Below are 12881 nucleotides of genomic sequence, written 5' to 3'. Positions count from 1 at the left end.
TAGTGGATAATTTACTCATTAAACTGTTTGGAGTGAAGGCTCAGTACTACAGCTTCTTTTGAAATGCAACAAATAAGATAGATTCACGAATGCACAGCATTGGTATCTCAGATGGTTAAGAATCAGCCTGCAGTGCAGGAGACCTAGGTTTGATCCCTGGGTTGGGAAGATCCTCTGGAGAAGGGAATGGCAACCCACTCCAGTATCCTTGCCTGGAGAATCTCATGGACAGAGGAGCCTGGCAAGCTACAGTCCATGGGGTCACAAAGAGTCGAACACGACTGAGCGACTAACACAACAACAACAACATGGATGAATACAGTGATGGACAGATGCGTGAGAAATAAATACAGTACAATGTATAATTTAGGTGCCAGATGCTGGATATAGGTGTATATTTCTTTCAGGTTTTTCATATATGTAAAATATTTTCTTAATAAAATTTTTTAGAAAAGAAATAGAAATTAATCTTTTTGCTGTGACATTGTATAAACCATATCTTTGTTAAACTAGATTTATTTGTACTTAGAAGACCAGTAAACTAGGTTCTTTTCTATCCATTTACACTGGAAATTAGAATATTCCTATCCTTGTTTAATGAATACTTACTGAAAAATGAAATTTGTGAGATGTAAGGGCAAAACATTCTTTTTTAGTACCATAGTGTGTACAGTACTCAAAGGATTGTCGTCTAATTCGTCTCATTTCAGCAGACACAAAGATGCTTAGCCTTTATTTATTAAGGTGTAACCATGACAAGAAAAAGTCTCAACAACCCAGATAACCACGATGATGGTGTGGTCACAAATTTCAAGCGAGACATCCTGGAGTGTGAAGTCAAATGGGCTTTAGGAAGCCTCACTACAAACAGCTAATGGAGGTTATGGAATTCCATCTGAGCTATTTCAGATCCTAAAAGATAATGCTTTTAAAGTGCTGCACTCAATATGCCAGCAAATTTGGGAAACTCAGCAGTGGCCACAGGTCTGGAAAAGATCAGTTTTCATTCCAATTCCAAAGAAAGGCAATGCCAAAGAATGTTCAGACTACTGTGCAGTTGTGCTCATTTCACAGGCTAGCAAGGTAGTGCTCAAAATCCTTCGAGCTAGGCTTCAGTAGTACATGAACCAAGAACGTCCAGATGTACAGGCTAGATTTAGAAAAGGGAGAGGAACCATAGATCAAAGTGCCAGCATACTCTGGATCTTAGAAAAAGCAGGAGAATTCCAGAAAAACATTTACTTCCGCTTCATTGACTACAGTAAAGCCTTTGCCTGTGGATCACAACTAAATGTGGAAAATTCCTCAAGAGATGGGTATCACCACCTGAGAAACCTGTATGCAGGTCAAGAAGCAACACTTAGGACCAGACATAGAACAATGGACTGGTTCCAAATTGAGAAAGGAGTATTTGTCAATTTGAGTATTTGTCAGTTTGTCAATTGAGAAAGGAGTACATCTTTGTCAAAGCTGTATAGCCTGCTTTTTTAACTTATATGCAGAATGTACATCATGCAAAATGCTGGGCTGGGTGAAGCACTAGATGGAATCAAGATTGCCAGGAGAAATATCAACAACCTCAGATATGCAGATCATACCACCTTCATGGCAGAAAGTGAAGAGGAACTAAAGAGCCTCTTTAATCAAGGTACAAGAGGAGTGAAAAAGCTGGCTTAAAACTCAGCATTCAAAAAAGTAAGATCATGGCGTACATTCCCATCACTTCATGGCAAATAGATGGGGAAAAAAATGGAAACAGTGACAGTTGATTTTCTTTGGCTCCAAAATCACTGCAGATGGTGACTGTAGCTCTGAAACTAAAAGACACATGATCCTTGGAAGAAAAGCTATGACAAACCTAGTTGTTGTTGTTCAGTTGCCAAGTCATGGCCAACTCTTTGTGACCCCGTGGACTGCAGAATGCCAGGTTTTGCTGTCCCTCCCATCTCCCAAGGTTTGCCCAAGTTTCTGTCCATTGAATTTATGTTGCCATCCAACCATCTCATCCTCTGTCACCCTCTTCTCCTTCTGCCTTCAGTCTTTCCCAGCATCAGGGTCTTTTCCAATGATTTAGCTGTTCACGTCAGGTGGCCAAAGATTGGAGCTTCAGACAGTGTATTAAAAAGCAGAAACATCACTTTGCTGACCAAAGTCCATATAGTGATATGTATGGTTTTTCCAGTAGTCATGTTTGGATATTAGAGTTGGGCCATAAAGAAGGCTGAGCACTGAAAAATTGAAGCTTTCAAACTGTGGTGCTAGAGAAGACTCATGAGAGTCACTTGGACAGCAAAGAGATCAACCCAGTCAATCCTAAAGGAAATCAGCCCTGAATATTCATTGGAAGAACTGATGTTGAAGCTGAAACTCCAATACTTTGGCCACCTGATGCGAAGAGCTGACTCACTGGAAAAGACTGATGCTGGGAAAGATTGAGGGCAGGAAGAGAAGGGGACAACAGAAGATGAAATGGTTGGATGGCGTCATCGACCCTATGCACGTGAGTTTGAGCAAACTCCAGGAGATGGTAAAGGACCAAGAAGCCTGGTATGCTTCAGTCCATGGGGTCACAGAGTCAGATATGACTAATTGAACAATAACAAACCATGGCAAATTGCAGTATCCTGTTCACGCTTGAACTGCTTTTTGTAATTAAGTGTAATATTACGTTGGAGAAGGAAATGGCAACCCACTCCAGTAACTTGCCTGGAGAATACCATGGACAGAGGAGCCTGGCAGGCCATGGTCCATAGGGTCACAGAGAGTCAGACACAACTGAAGCAACTAAGCCTGCACATAATATTAAGTATTTGAGGAGTTTTGTTTTCAAAGATCTCATCAAGTTGTTAAAAGTACAGGTATTGTCCAGAAAGTAAATAAACTTTTTGTAAAAATCAGATTTCTGTCAATTGAGGGTCCTCTTCTCCATCCTCCTTCTACTTGTAACCTCTGCTCAGCATTTGTCACATTTTTCAAAACTCTTCTCTTGCTTCTTAAATCATCACTTTTGATTGTTTCTTCTCCATCATTTTTATTATCTCTTCTTCTATCTAACTGTTTCTAGTTCCTGGGGATTTTTTCCCCTCATCCTCTTTAATTCTTACTTACCTATTTTCTGGATAATCTTATCCCTTTCCACAATTTCAGTTAGTGTCTGTAGGCTAGTCATTCCACAGGTCTGTATGGAATTCTATTTTTCATTCCTTCCCTAAATCCAGTTAATAATAGTACCTATAACTTGTGAGGAGTTCTGTTTTCTCGTTACTGGAATTTTGGGTATAAAATCAGAGTTAACAACAAAAATCTATTGGTCATGTCATTACCTGTTTTAATCACTCTTAACTTTTTGTTATCTTGTTGTCTATAGAATAAAATCCAGACTCTTTAGCCTAGCAAACAAGACTACTACCATTGTTCTTCAGACTAACTGTAGCCACTTTCCTCACAATTATTAATACTAAAACTTCTCAAGTCTGTGCCTTTACACATTACAGTTCCTTTCTGCAACTTCTCTGTAAATGTCATTCTCCCCATACCTTCTTTATGCCTCTAGCATGGGAAAATTGGTAGTACTCAGATATTAGTTGTGCTTCTAAGACACATTCATATGTCTTTAGTGCCATTTACCATGTTGTATAGCATATTGCTTCTTTATTAAATCATCACTAGAATAATTATACCATAAGTTACTAATCAAGTAAGTATTAAACTCGAATTTAAGTTGTCCATCAGTAGCTGATGAGTTTTTGAGATGTTAGCTAAATTTACTCCTCTCTCGTCTGAACTTAGAACTGTCGAAGACAGACAAGAGTCAGACGGGTATCTAATGCCAGCTGTAGCTCTGATAGAGATGAAGTGAAGTCAGCTTGGATCTGAGCAGCGATAGCTGATAACACAACTGGTCATGGCACCAAGCATCTCTCGCTTCCACATGTCCCTCATAATTAACAATCCGACCTCTGAAAACCGGTCTTGGTTCAGTGTGAAAAATAGAGTCAAAATTGAAGGAAAACGCTTACAAATATTCCTAAAATATTTACTGTACCACAGCAGGATTAAACAACAAAAAAGGGCATATTACAGTGATAGGCCTGCAAGTAACTTCCTTACTAATGTAAAATTTGTGGCTTTGTTTTAAACTTGAAACACTTCTGAAAGTAGGTTTCTCTTTTGTACATTAAAATAATGGTTATCAATGAATAATGTTATAAAAATTGTTATATGTCATTGACTGCTTTAAATTGAGCTATAAACTTTTAGTTTTTATGGCCTTTGATTAAATGTTTTTTCATCTCAACTTCCAGTAAAATTGTCATTGCATTTAAACTTTTTACTCATAAAATGTTAACCTATTGGTTAAAATTTCTTTTGGGGAGTGTGTGACAATAACAAAATTTAGAAGTAAATGTTGTTGCTAAATTTTTTGTAATTAAAAAAAGTCATCAATAGGTTCTTAAACTGTACATTTTCTTTACAGAGTACAGAGTAGAATTAAGTAATTCTACTTAAATGCATAATTTCATTATTGCAAGTTAGGATAACTTGAAAACAAGTTAGATAACTTTATCTTCTGATAAAATAATGAACATCTTTTCTAATTAAAAATAGTCATTTCTTTTATCAAGAAGAGAAGTGATGAGATTGAGGTTATCTTTACTTTTTCATAATTATGTAACAAACATTTCATGCAAAAAGCCTTTGAATATCAGAATAAACAGTCTGTATTATTATGTTTTATAACAAGACAATGTAATGTGTCATATGATGCAGACGCTTACACTTTGAAACAATAGATGGGACAACTCCAAGCAAGCATACACTTTATGAAATACACTGCTACTTACAAATGGCCTGTTTGAGATTATGTATATAAGTGTTCTTATGTTCACTAATTCATTATTATGACCTCTTTTATTTTCACTTCTGCCATGCTTTTTAATAAGAAAGAATTTCACAGTGTACACTTATTATTTTCCAGTTGACGATGAAGTTGAAGCCGAAAGGGTTCTTTTTTCCTATGGCTATGGTGCTAATGTTCCCACAACAGCCAAAAGACGACTAAAGCAAAGGTAGGATCAATATATATTTGTTTACTTATCTAGTCAAGCTAAATGTAATTACATTCTGCTTTTTGATAATGTACTAAGTGGAGTGACAAAATAAAGTTACTGTATTTCTTCTTAGGCATAAATATTACATTGCTCATGAAACATAACGTAGTAAGTAATAATCATGCCTTTCATGTATTTTTAAGTAGACTGTAAGTGTACATTAGAATTTCCTCGAATTGGATTCAATGATAATGGCAGCATTTAAATTTTTTCAGGTTAAAATTAATGAATTGTGTTTCCTTTTTTCCCTTGTTTCATATTCGCCCACGTACATTCCTTGACTTATACTTGAAAGAGAGAGAAAAAAGAATGAGAGAGAGAGAAAGAGCTAGCATATATGCACTAGTCACTCAGTCGAGTCTGACTCTCTGTAACCCCATTGACTATAGCCCACCAGGATCCTCTTTCCGTGGGATTTTCCAGGCAGGAATACTGAAATGAGTTGGCATTTCCTCCTCCAGGGGATCTTCCCTACCCAGGGATCAAAACCATGGCTCCTATGATTCCTACATTGTAGGAAGATTCTTTTACTGCTGAGCCATCAGGAAAGCCCAGCAGATATATTGTGACTGAAAATATAAAAGACTTTATGAAGACCAAGAAAATTTTTAGAAGATCCACTAGTTATTTTGTGAAATACTATTTATTTAAAGTATACCAAGAGAAAATTGTACCTATATTAATTGGTTTTCTAGTTGACCTAACTCCTTTCTCCCACCTAAATTCATCCTGCTTTGCAAAAAGAGTCCCATATGCTACCATAACAAATCTAAATGTTTCCATCAGACTTCTGAGCCCTTCCATGTAGCTCTGCTTCTCCAGCCTTATTTGTCTCTCTACCCAAAATGATGGTAGTATATCTCCCTGCCTATAAACATCTATTTTCCATGTAACCACACAACAAGCATTTATCTTTATCTTGTTAGCTCTCATTTCCATATTGCTTCCCCAGCCAGATAGAAAGATCCTCAAGGTCAGCAAGTACATCTTATTCTTGTTTATTCTCCATTGTCTCTACCCAGCATGGTGTGAGATAGCTAGCAGAATTGTCTCTTCATCTAAGTATTTGAGGATTCAAAGCTGCTTGTTTATCTGTTATTTTTATATGAATTGATTTAAACATTTAGAGACATTACATTCTAAGTAAGAAAAGCAATTAATCTTAACTCTAACACTTTTATAGAAGCTTTGGCTCAGAAGATAACATGTCTTTATGGCTATCAAAAGTGATGTAAGATATAGGTCATTTTATGAGAGGTAACAAAAAGATACTTAGAACTTGTGTTTGCTACTAGTTACACTAAATAGATCAAGGATAGTTGACTACTAGTAACAAATTGTAGCTGGAATGGTTAATTCTGTTTAGTGAAGATGCAAGTATTTCTAAATTATGTATTATTTGAAAAATTGGGTGTAATCCCATTCCATTCACATTCTTCCACGAGTCCCTCCAAGTTCACTAAGGATGACCTAGGATAATTTGTTGTTTTCAGGGTATCTCTGTGTTTGAGGATTATATTGCCAAGGGAAAAATAGAAAGGTAATTTTATGGGCAAGCAACTTTTTTTTTTATCAGTGGCAAATGATTGGTAAAATGCTAAAAATTGAAATTTGAAGGAAAAAGTCCATAATCTTCTCTATTTTAGCATCCAATTCCTTCAAATGCATCTTGTGCACAAGAAAAAAGAAATTTTCTCTTGTAAAGTTTCTTTTGGTAACCCCAAATGATGCTGAGTTATTCTAAAATTGAAAGTAATTATTACTATTACCTTAATATTTTTTTTGAAATTTCCAAAACAGATGTTGATTTCTTAATATTTAGACTGAAAATATAAGGAACCACAACTGATTCATGTTCTGCATAATCTTAACTGTCTGTCCAAATATTTCTAAAGATTTTATCACTGAGCTATCTATGTGCCTTGAACAAGTGCCTAATGGGCATGCTATTAATACCTCCTACCAGCTGGTGCCAGGCATTCTTCTCATGATGAACCAGAGGGTTATTTTGAGGAAGTGCTTCTCAGGTCATCTAAATGGAGTGAAGGAAAGTAAGTCTGGATAGCCAAAGAGGACATTTATGCATTCCTTTTCCCATTCATTCAACAACTTTTATTGAGTACCTACTGTACACACAAAGTTGACCGGTGGCAAAGAAAATCCCTTTTGATGATCTGATGCATTTCTGAAGTTTGCAAAGTCCTTTTTTGATTTCCTAATGGATATTTGTAAAGAAGTTAATGGCTTTGTGCTTTAGGTTTAATTTATTTAAGATTGTTGTATGGCAGAAACCAATACAACATTGTAAAGCAATTATCCTCCAATCCAAAAAAAAGATGAAAGCAATATAATCTAGAAAATTTGTATGTAATTCATCACATTTGAAATTAAAACAATGGCATCTTAAGGTGACTTATAAAATAACAGAATGGCCCATGAAATATTTGCATAACAAAGTTTCCATTATACATCAGCCCATAACAAAGTGTATTGAAATTTCAAAGGAGCTTGTTTCACATCTGCTATACAATATACCCCATTCATACAGTGTTTGATTTGAAATCTCATATATTCAACAACCCATTCCCTGGTGGCTCAGTGGTAAAGAATCTGTCTAACAAAGCAAGAGACGCAAGTTCGATCCCTGGATAGGGAAGATCCTCTGGAGAAGGAAGTGGCAACCCTCTCCAGTGTTCTTGCCTGGGAAATCCCATGAACAGAGGAGCCTGGCAAGCCACATTCCAAGGGGTTGCAAAAGAGTCAGACACAACTTAGGGACTTAACAACAACAAATATTCAGCAACCAATTCAGGTATTTCAGGGTAGCACTTAATTGAGGGGGTTTCTGATTATAAAAATAATACGTTTATTTTAGAAAATTGGTAAAATTACCAGTAATCCTGCTATCCAAAGATAACCATTCAAAAATGTATACAGATAGATATATTTTTCTACATATTTATGGTGTTATTGTATGTAACTTAGAAGTTTAACTTCTTGTCTTCTAATTTTACCCTGAACATAAATAGATAAATTTTAATGGTTATTCAAAACTTTAGTTTGTAGGCCTTCTGTTTTTGAGTGCCGTATTGCTGTTAGTAAATTGACGGTCACTGAAAATTTTCACTAGTTGCCTATTGCCACTTAAGGCATATTATGAAATTAAAATGAGAAAATGGATGCGAAGTTCATCACAGTGAATGCCTGGCATCGAGTAGGTGTTCAAGTGAAGTTTGTTGTGTTAGTTAATGTTCCTTAAAATAAATTGATCAAAGCATTGATTTTAGAGATAAGGCCAGTGTTCCAAAAATGCTGGTGAGGCATAATTTGAATTTTCATTTAAAACAATTTTATTTTATTGTAATGAGACCCTCTTGAAGTAATTAGTAGAAACAAACCCTGGACATGAAACTAGTTTTGAGATTCACTTTCTTTGATATAAGTCAGTTTCTTAAGACATAGACCATAATGCCAGTTTCCCATAAAAATTAGTTTGAAAAATAAATTCCAGAAATGTATCCTAAACGCATTACAATTGTTAAATAAGGTTGCTCCCAGTTTGAATTTTCAAGAGAGATATGAGCAATAACTAAATATTGTATTAAGCTTTCTGGGCCAAAGTCATGGAAAGTTAAAAGGGCTTAGACAATTAAAGCAGATTAAAATAAAATAAGCTCTTCTTGACTAAACTTGAAAATCTGAAGTAATGTTTTTGTTTCGGTCATGATTGTTTTGAAAATAGCAAACAAGATTTTCTGGTTGCATGTTTTGGTTATGCTCTTTAGCTTGTAACACTAAATGGGCAACACCCAGGCACTAACATGGTCCTAGTGTGTGCATCTCCGTTTGTTTTGGCAGGCCTGAATATGGAGACTTTTCTGAGGGTTTTTAAACTTTCAAATTGCAAGATTTACTGGATACTACTGACCTTTGTTTTAGTTTCTGTCTAGTTTTATAAAGAGCTTTAAGTTGAAACTTTCACAGTAGACTAATCTTTATAATAAAGGAAAAAATAACACAGAGGGAGCTTTTCTTTTTCTCTAGCAGACTTTTGAGCATAAAGTAATTTTGTTTTTCCTCTCTTTTATTCTCACATATGTGAGTTCTCATTTTTGTCCTTAGAGAAAAGTTGTGCTTATTTCATTTGGGTTGGTTTTAGGAATAGTCCTTTAAGAAGCTACTGCTAATCAACTTGAAAGTTTAACCCTACAGAAAAACTAGGAAAAGACATACAACTATAGGTAATCAGAATACACCACTATTTATTTAGTCCCTGTAACTGCCAAGACAGTGGGCAGTGCAGGGAGCAACCTGATGCTTTCTGAAGCTGAAATCATTCTGGCCTGTGTGCCCTTTTTTTGAACCATTTCTTCATGCCATGCTAATAGAGACAGAACTCTGACCTTCTAAAACTGAAAAAGATCAAAAAGCCAAATGTTATTTCAGGCTATGTAACTAATTAGCAGGTACCTGAGTTTATAGAGTTAGTTATTTAAATTTTGGTAATACTAAGTGAAGTATCCGGTATTGAAGGACTCAAGACAGAGGGTCAGTCCCCCATTGTGCTTTGATAACTCAGATGTGAGCGAAGGTCGACGATGTTCACTTTGGCTAGGCTATGCTTCTATGAAATTGTGTGTGATAATCAGAAGTACTGACTTCCATTGACAAATCCAAAATGGTAACTTTTACTTTGAGTCATGAGGTGCAGAAGAAAGCTAAGAGATAACCCATGGGAATTAATTTACCATATAACAGGTAAAAATTTAGTTTAAAATTTAAATATAAAACTATACTCTGGTGATATTAGTTTCTAGTTCATGTCAAATTTGATCTTGGTGCAGGTAAAAAAAATCACATGGCAATTATGTAATTACAAAGAATTGAATGCTGTACCTACTGTAGTATCAACAAAGAACCTGTAAAAGCAGTGCTTTCTTGAGGAGTTCAGTACTAAATAAATAAATAGCCTACCAACCAGACTTTAGCAGGAGTCATTTTTCCTGACTGTATCCCTGGTTACTCATTATAAAGAACTCACTATAAAGACTTGTTTTCATTGTATGTGCATTGTAGTTAAGGAGACATAAACTCAGCATAGTTGAGCAATTGTTCATTTGTCTTGCCTTGAATTTCATTTAAGCTAAAATCACATCCTTTCTTCTGACTTCTAATATCCCAGATTTCTAAAAGAACACACCCATAACATCAAACTACTCAGCACAGCAATGTGCCACATTTAAATATTTAGGAGGTTGAAATATAGAAGCAATCACAGGTGAATTCGGCCAAAAGTTTAGGGAAGAGCTAACACTTATCCTCAAAGTCTTCCAGAAAATTTCAGAGAAAGGAGAACTCCCAAACTCATTTTGCAAGGCCACCATCACCCAGATAGCAAAATCAGACAAAGATACCACAAAAAAAAGACAGTTACAGGCCAATATCACTGGTGAACATAGATGCAAAAGTCCACAACAAAGCTCTAGCAAACAGAATCTAACAACACATTAAAAAGATCATATATCATGATCAAGTGGACCTTATCCAGGGATGCAAGGACTCTTTAATATATACAAATTAATCAGTGTGATGCACCATATTAACAAATTAAAAGAAAACCATATGATCATCTCAATTGATACAGAGAAAGCTTTCAACAAAATTCAACACCCATTTATAATTTAAAAAAATTATAATTAAACAAAAAAACCTTCTTTGCCTGCAGAAAGTAGGCATAGAAGGAACAGAACTCAACATAATATAGGTAAGACACCGACTGTTTGCAACAGCATGGACTACAGGGCGCCAGGCTTCCCTGTCCATCATCAACTCTCGGAGCCTGCTCAAACTCATGTCCATCAAGTCAGTGATGCCGTCCAACCATCTCATTCTCTGTCATCCCCTTCTCCTCCTGCCTTCATCAGGGTCTTCTCCAATGAGTCAGCTCTTCACATCAGGTGGCCTAAGTAATGGAGCTTCAGCATCAGTCCTTCCAATGAATATTCAGGACTGATTTCCTTTATCATTGACTGGTCTGATCTCCTTGCTGTCCAAGGGAGTCTCAGGAGTCTACTCCAACACCAGAATTCAAAAGCATCAATTCTTTGGCACTCAGCTTTCTTTATGGTCCAACTCTCACATCCATACATGACTACTGGAAAACCCATAGCTTTGGATAGATGGACCTTTGTCAGCCAAGTAATGTCTCTGCTTTTTAATATGTTATCTAGGTTGCTCATAGCTTTTCATCCAAGGAGCAAGCATCTTTTAATTTCATGACTGGAGTCACCATCTACAGTGATTTTGGAGCCCAAGAAAATGAAGTCTCTCACTGTTTCCATTGTTTCCCCATCTATTGGCCATGAAGTGATGGGACCAAATGCTATGATCTTAATTTTTTGCATGTTGAGTTTTAAGCCAGCTTTTTCACTCTCTTCTTTCACTTCATCAAGAGGCTCTTTAGTTCCTCTTCACTTTCTGCCATAAGAGTGGTGTCATCTGCATATCTGAGGTTATTGATATTTCTCCCTGCAATCTTAATTCCAGCTTGTACTTCTTCCAGCCTGACATTTCGCATAATGTAATCTGCCTGTAAGTTAAATAAGCAGGGTGACAATATACAGCCTTGATGTACTCTGTTCCCAATTTGAAGTCAGTCTATTGTTCCATGTCTGGTTCTAACTGTTGCTTCTTGACCTGCATACAGGTTTCTCAGGAGGAAGGTAAGGTGGTCTAGTATTCCCATCTTTTTAAGAATTTTCCACAGTTTGTTGTGATCCATACAGTCAAAGCCTTAGCATAGTCAATGAAGCAGAAGTAGAGGTTTTTCTGGAATTCTCCTGCTTTTTCTGTGATCCAGTGGATGTTGGCAATATGATCTCTGGTTCCTCTGCCTTTTCTGGGGCTTCCCTGGTGGCTCAGAGGGTAAAGCATCTGCATGCAATGTGGGAGACCTGGGTTCGATCCCTGGGTCAGGAAGATCCCCTGGAGAAGGAAATGGCAACCCACTCCAGTATTCTTGCCTGGAAAATCCCATGGCTGCTCCAGCCTGGTGGGCTACAGTCCATGGGCTCGCAAAGAGTCAGACACAACTGAGCTACTTCACTTTCTTTCTTTCCTTCTTTCTTTCTTTCCTCTGCCTTTTCTAAATCCAGCTTGAACATCTGGAAGTTCTTGGTTCACATACTATTGAAGCCTAGCTTGGAGAATTTTGAGCATTACTTCGCTTGCGTGTGAGATGAGTGCAGTTGTGTGGTAGTTTGAACATTCTTTGGCATTGCCTTTCTTTGGGATAGGAATGAAAACTGACCTTTTCCAGTCCTGTGGCCACTTCTGAGTTTTCCAAATTTGCTGGCATATTGGTCGCAGCACTTTAACAGCATCACCTTTTAGGACTTGAAATAGCTCAACTAGAATTCCATCACCTCCACTAGTTTTGCTTGTAGTGATGCTTCCTAAGGCCCACTTGACTTCATGTACCAGGATGTCTGGCTCTAGGTGATTGATCACACCATCGTGGTTATTTGGGTTATGAAGATCTTTTTTGTACAGTTCTTCTGTGTATTCTTGCCACCTCTTCTTCATATCTTCTGCTTCTGTTAGGTCCATTACATTTCTCTCCTTTATTGTGCCCACCTATGCGTGAAATGTTCCCTTGGTATCTCCAAGTCTCTTACCAGATAAGTATTTTGAAATCTTTTTTGCCAATTCTGTGGGTTACCTATTCACTTACTCTCTTTGTTTTTTTTAACTTATTTATTTTTGGCTGCT

General features: G+C 36.7%; 1 protein-coding gene across 2 annotated transcripts in view; it reads left to right on the top strand.

Annotated features, from left to right (window-relative positions):
• Positions 1-12881, top strand: part of PIBF1 (progesterone immunomodulatory binding factor 1) — a 230669-nt gene that overhangs the window by 136528 nt on the left and 81260 nt on the right. For both annotated transcript variants that reach the window (XM_006076037.4, XM_044927258.2), the window contains exon 13: positions 4979-5069. In XM_006076037.4, coding sequence (XP_006076099.2) covers positions 4979-5069 — 91 coding nt within the window. The remainder of the gene's footprint in view (positions 1-4978; positions 5070-12881) is intronic.

This window comes from Bubalus bubalis, chromosome 13, assembly GCF_019923935.1.
Source record: "Bubalus bubalis isolate 160015118507 breed Murrah chromosome 13, NDDB_SH_1, whole genome shotgun sequence".
Classification (NCBI taxonomy): Eukaryota; Metazoa; Chordata; class Mammalia; order Artiodactyla; family Bovidae; genus Bubalus; species Bubalus bubalis.
The sequence above is the reverse complement of the archived record's forward strand: the minus strand, read 5'-3'. Positions and strand labels throughout refer to the sequence as shown.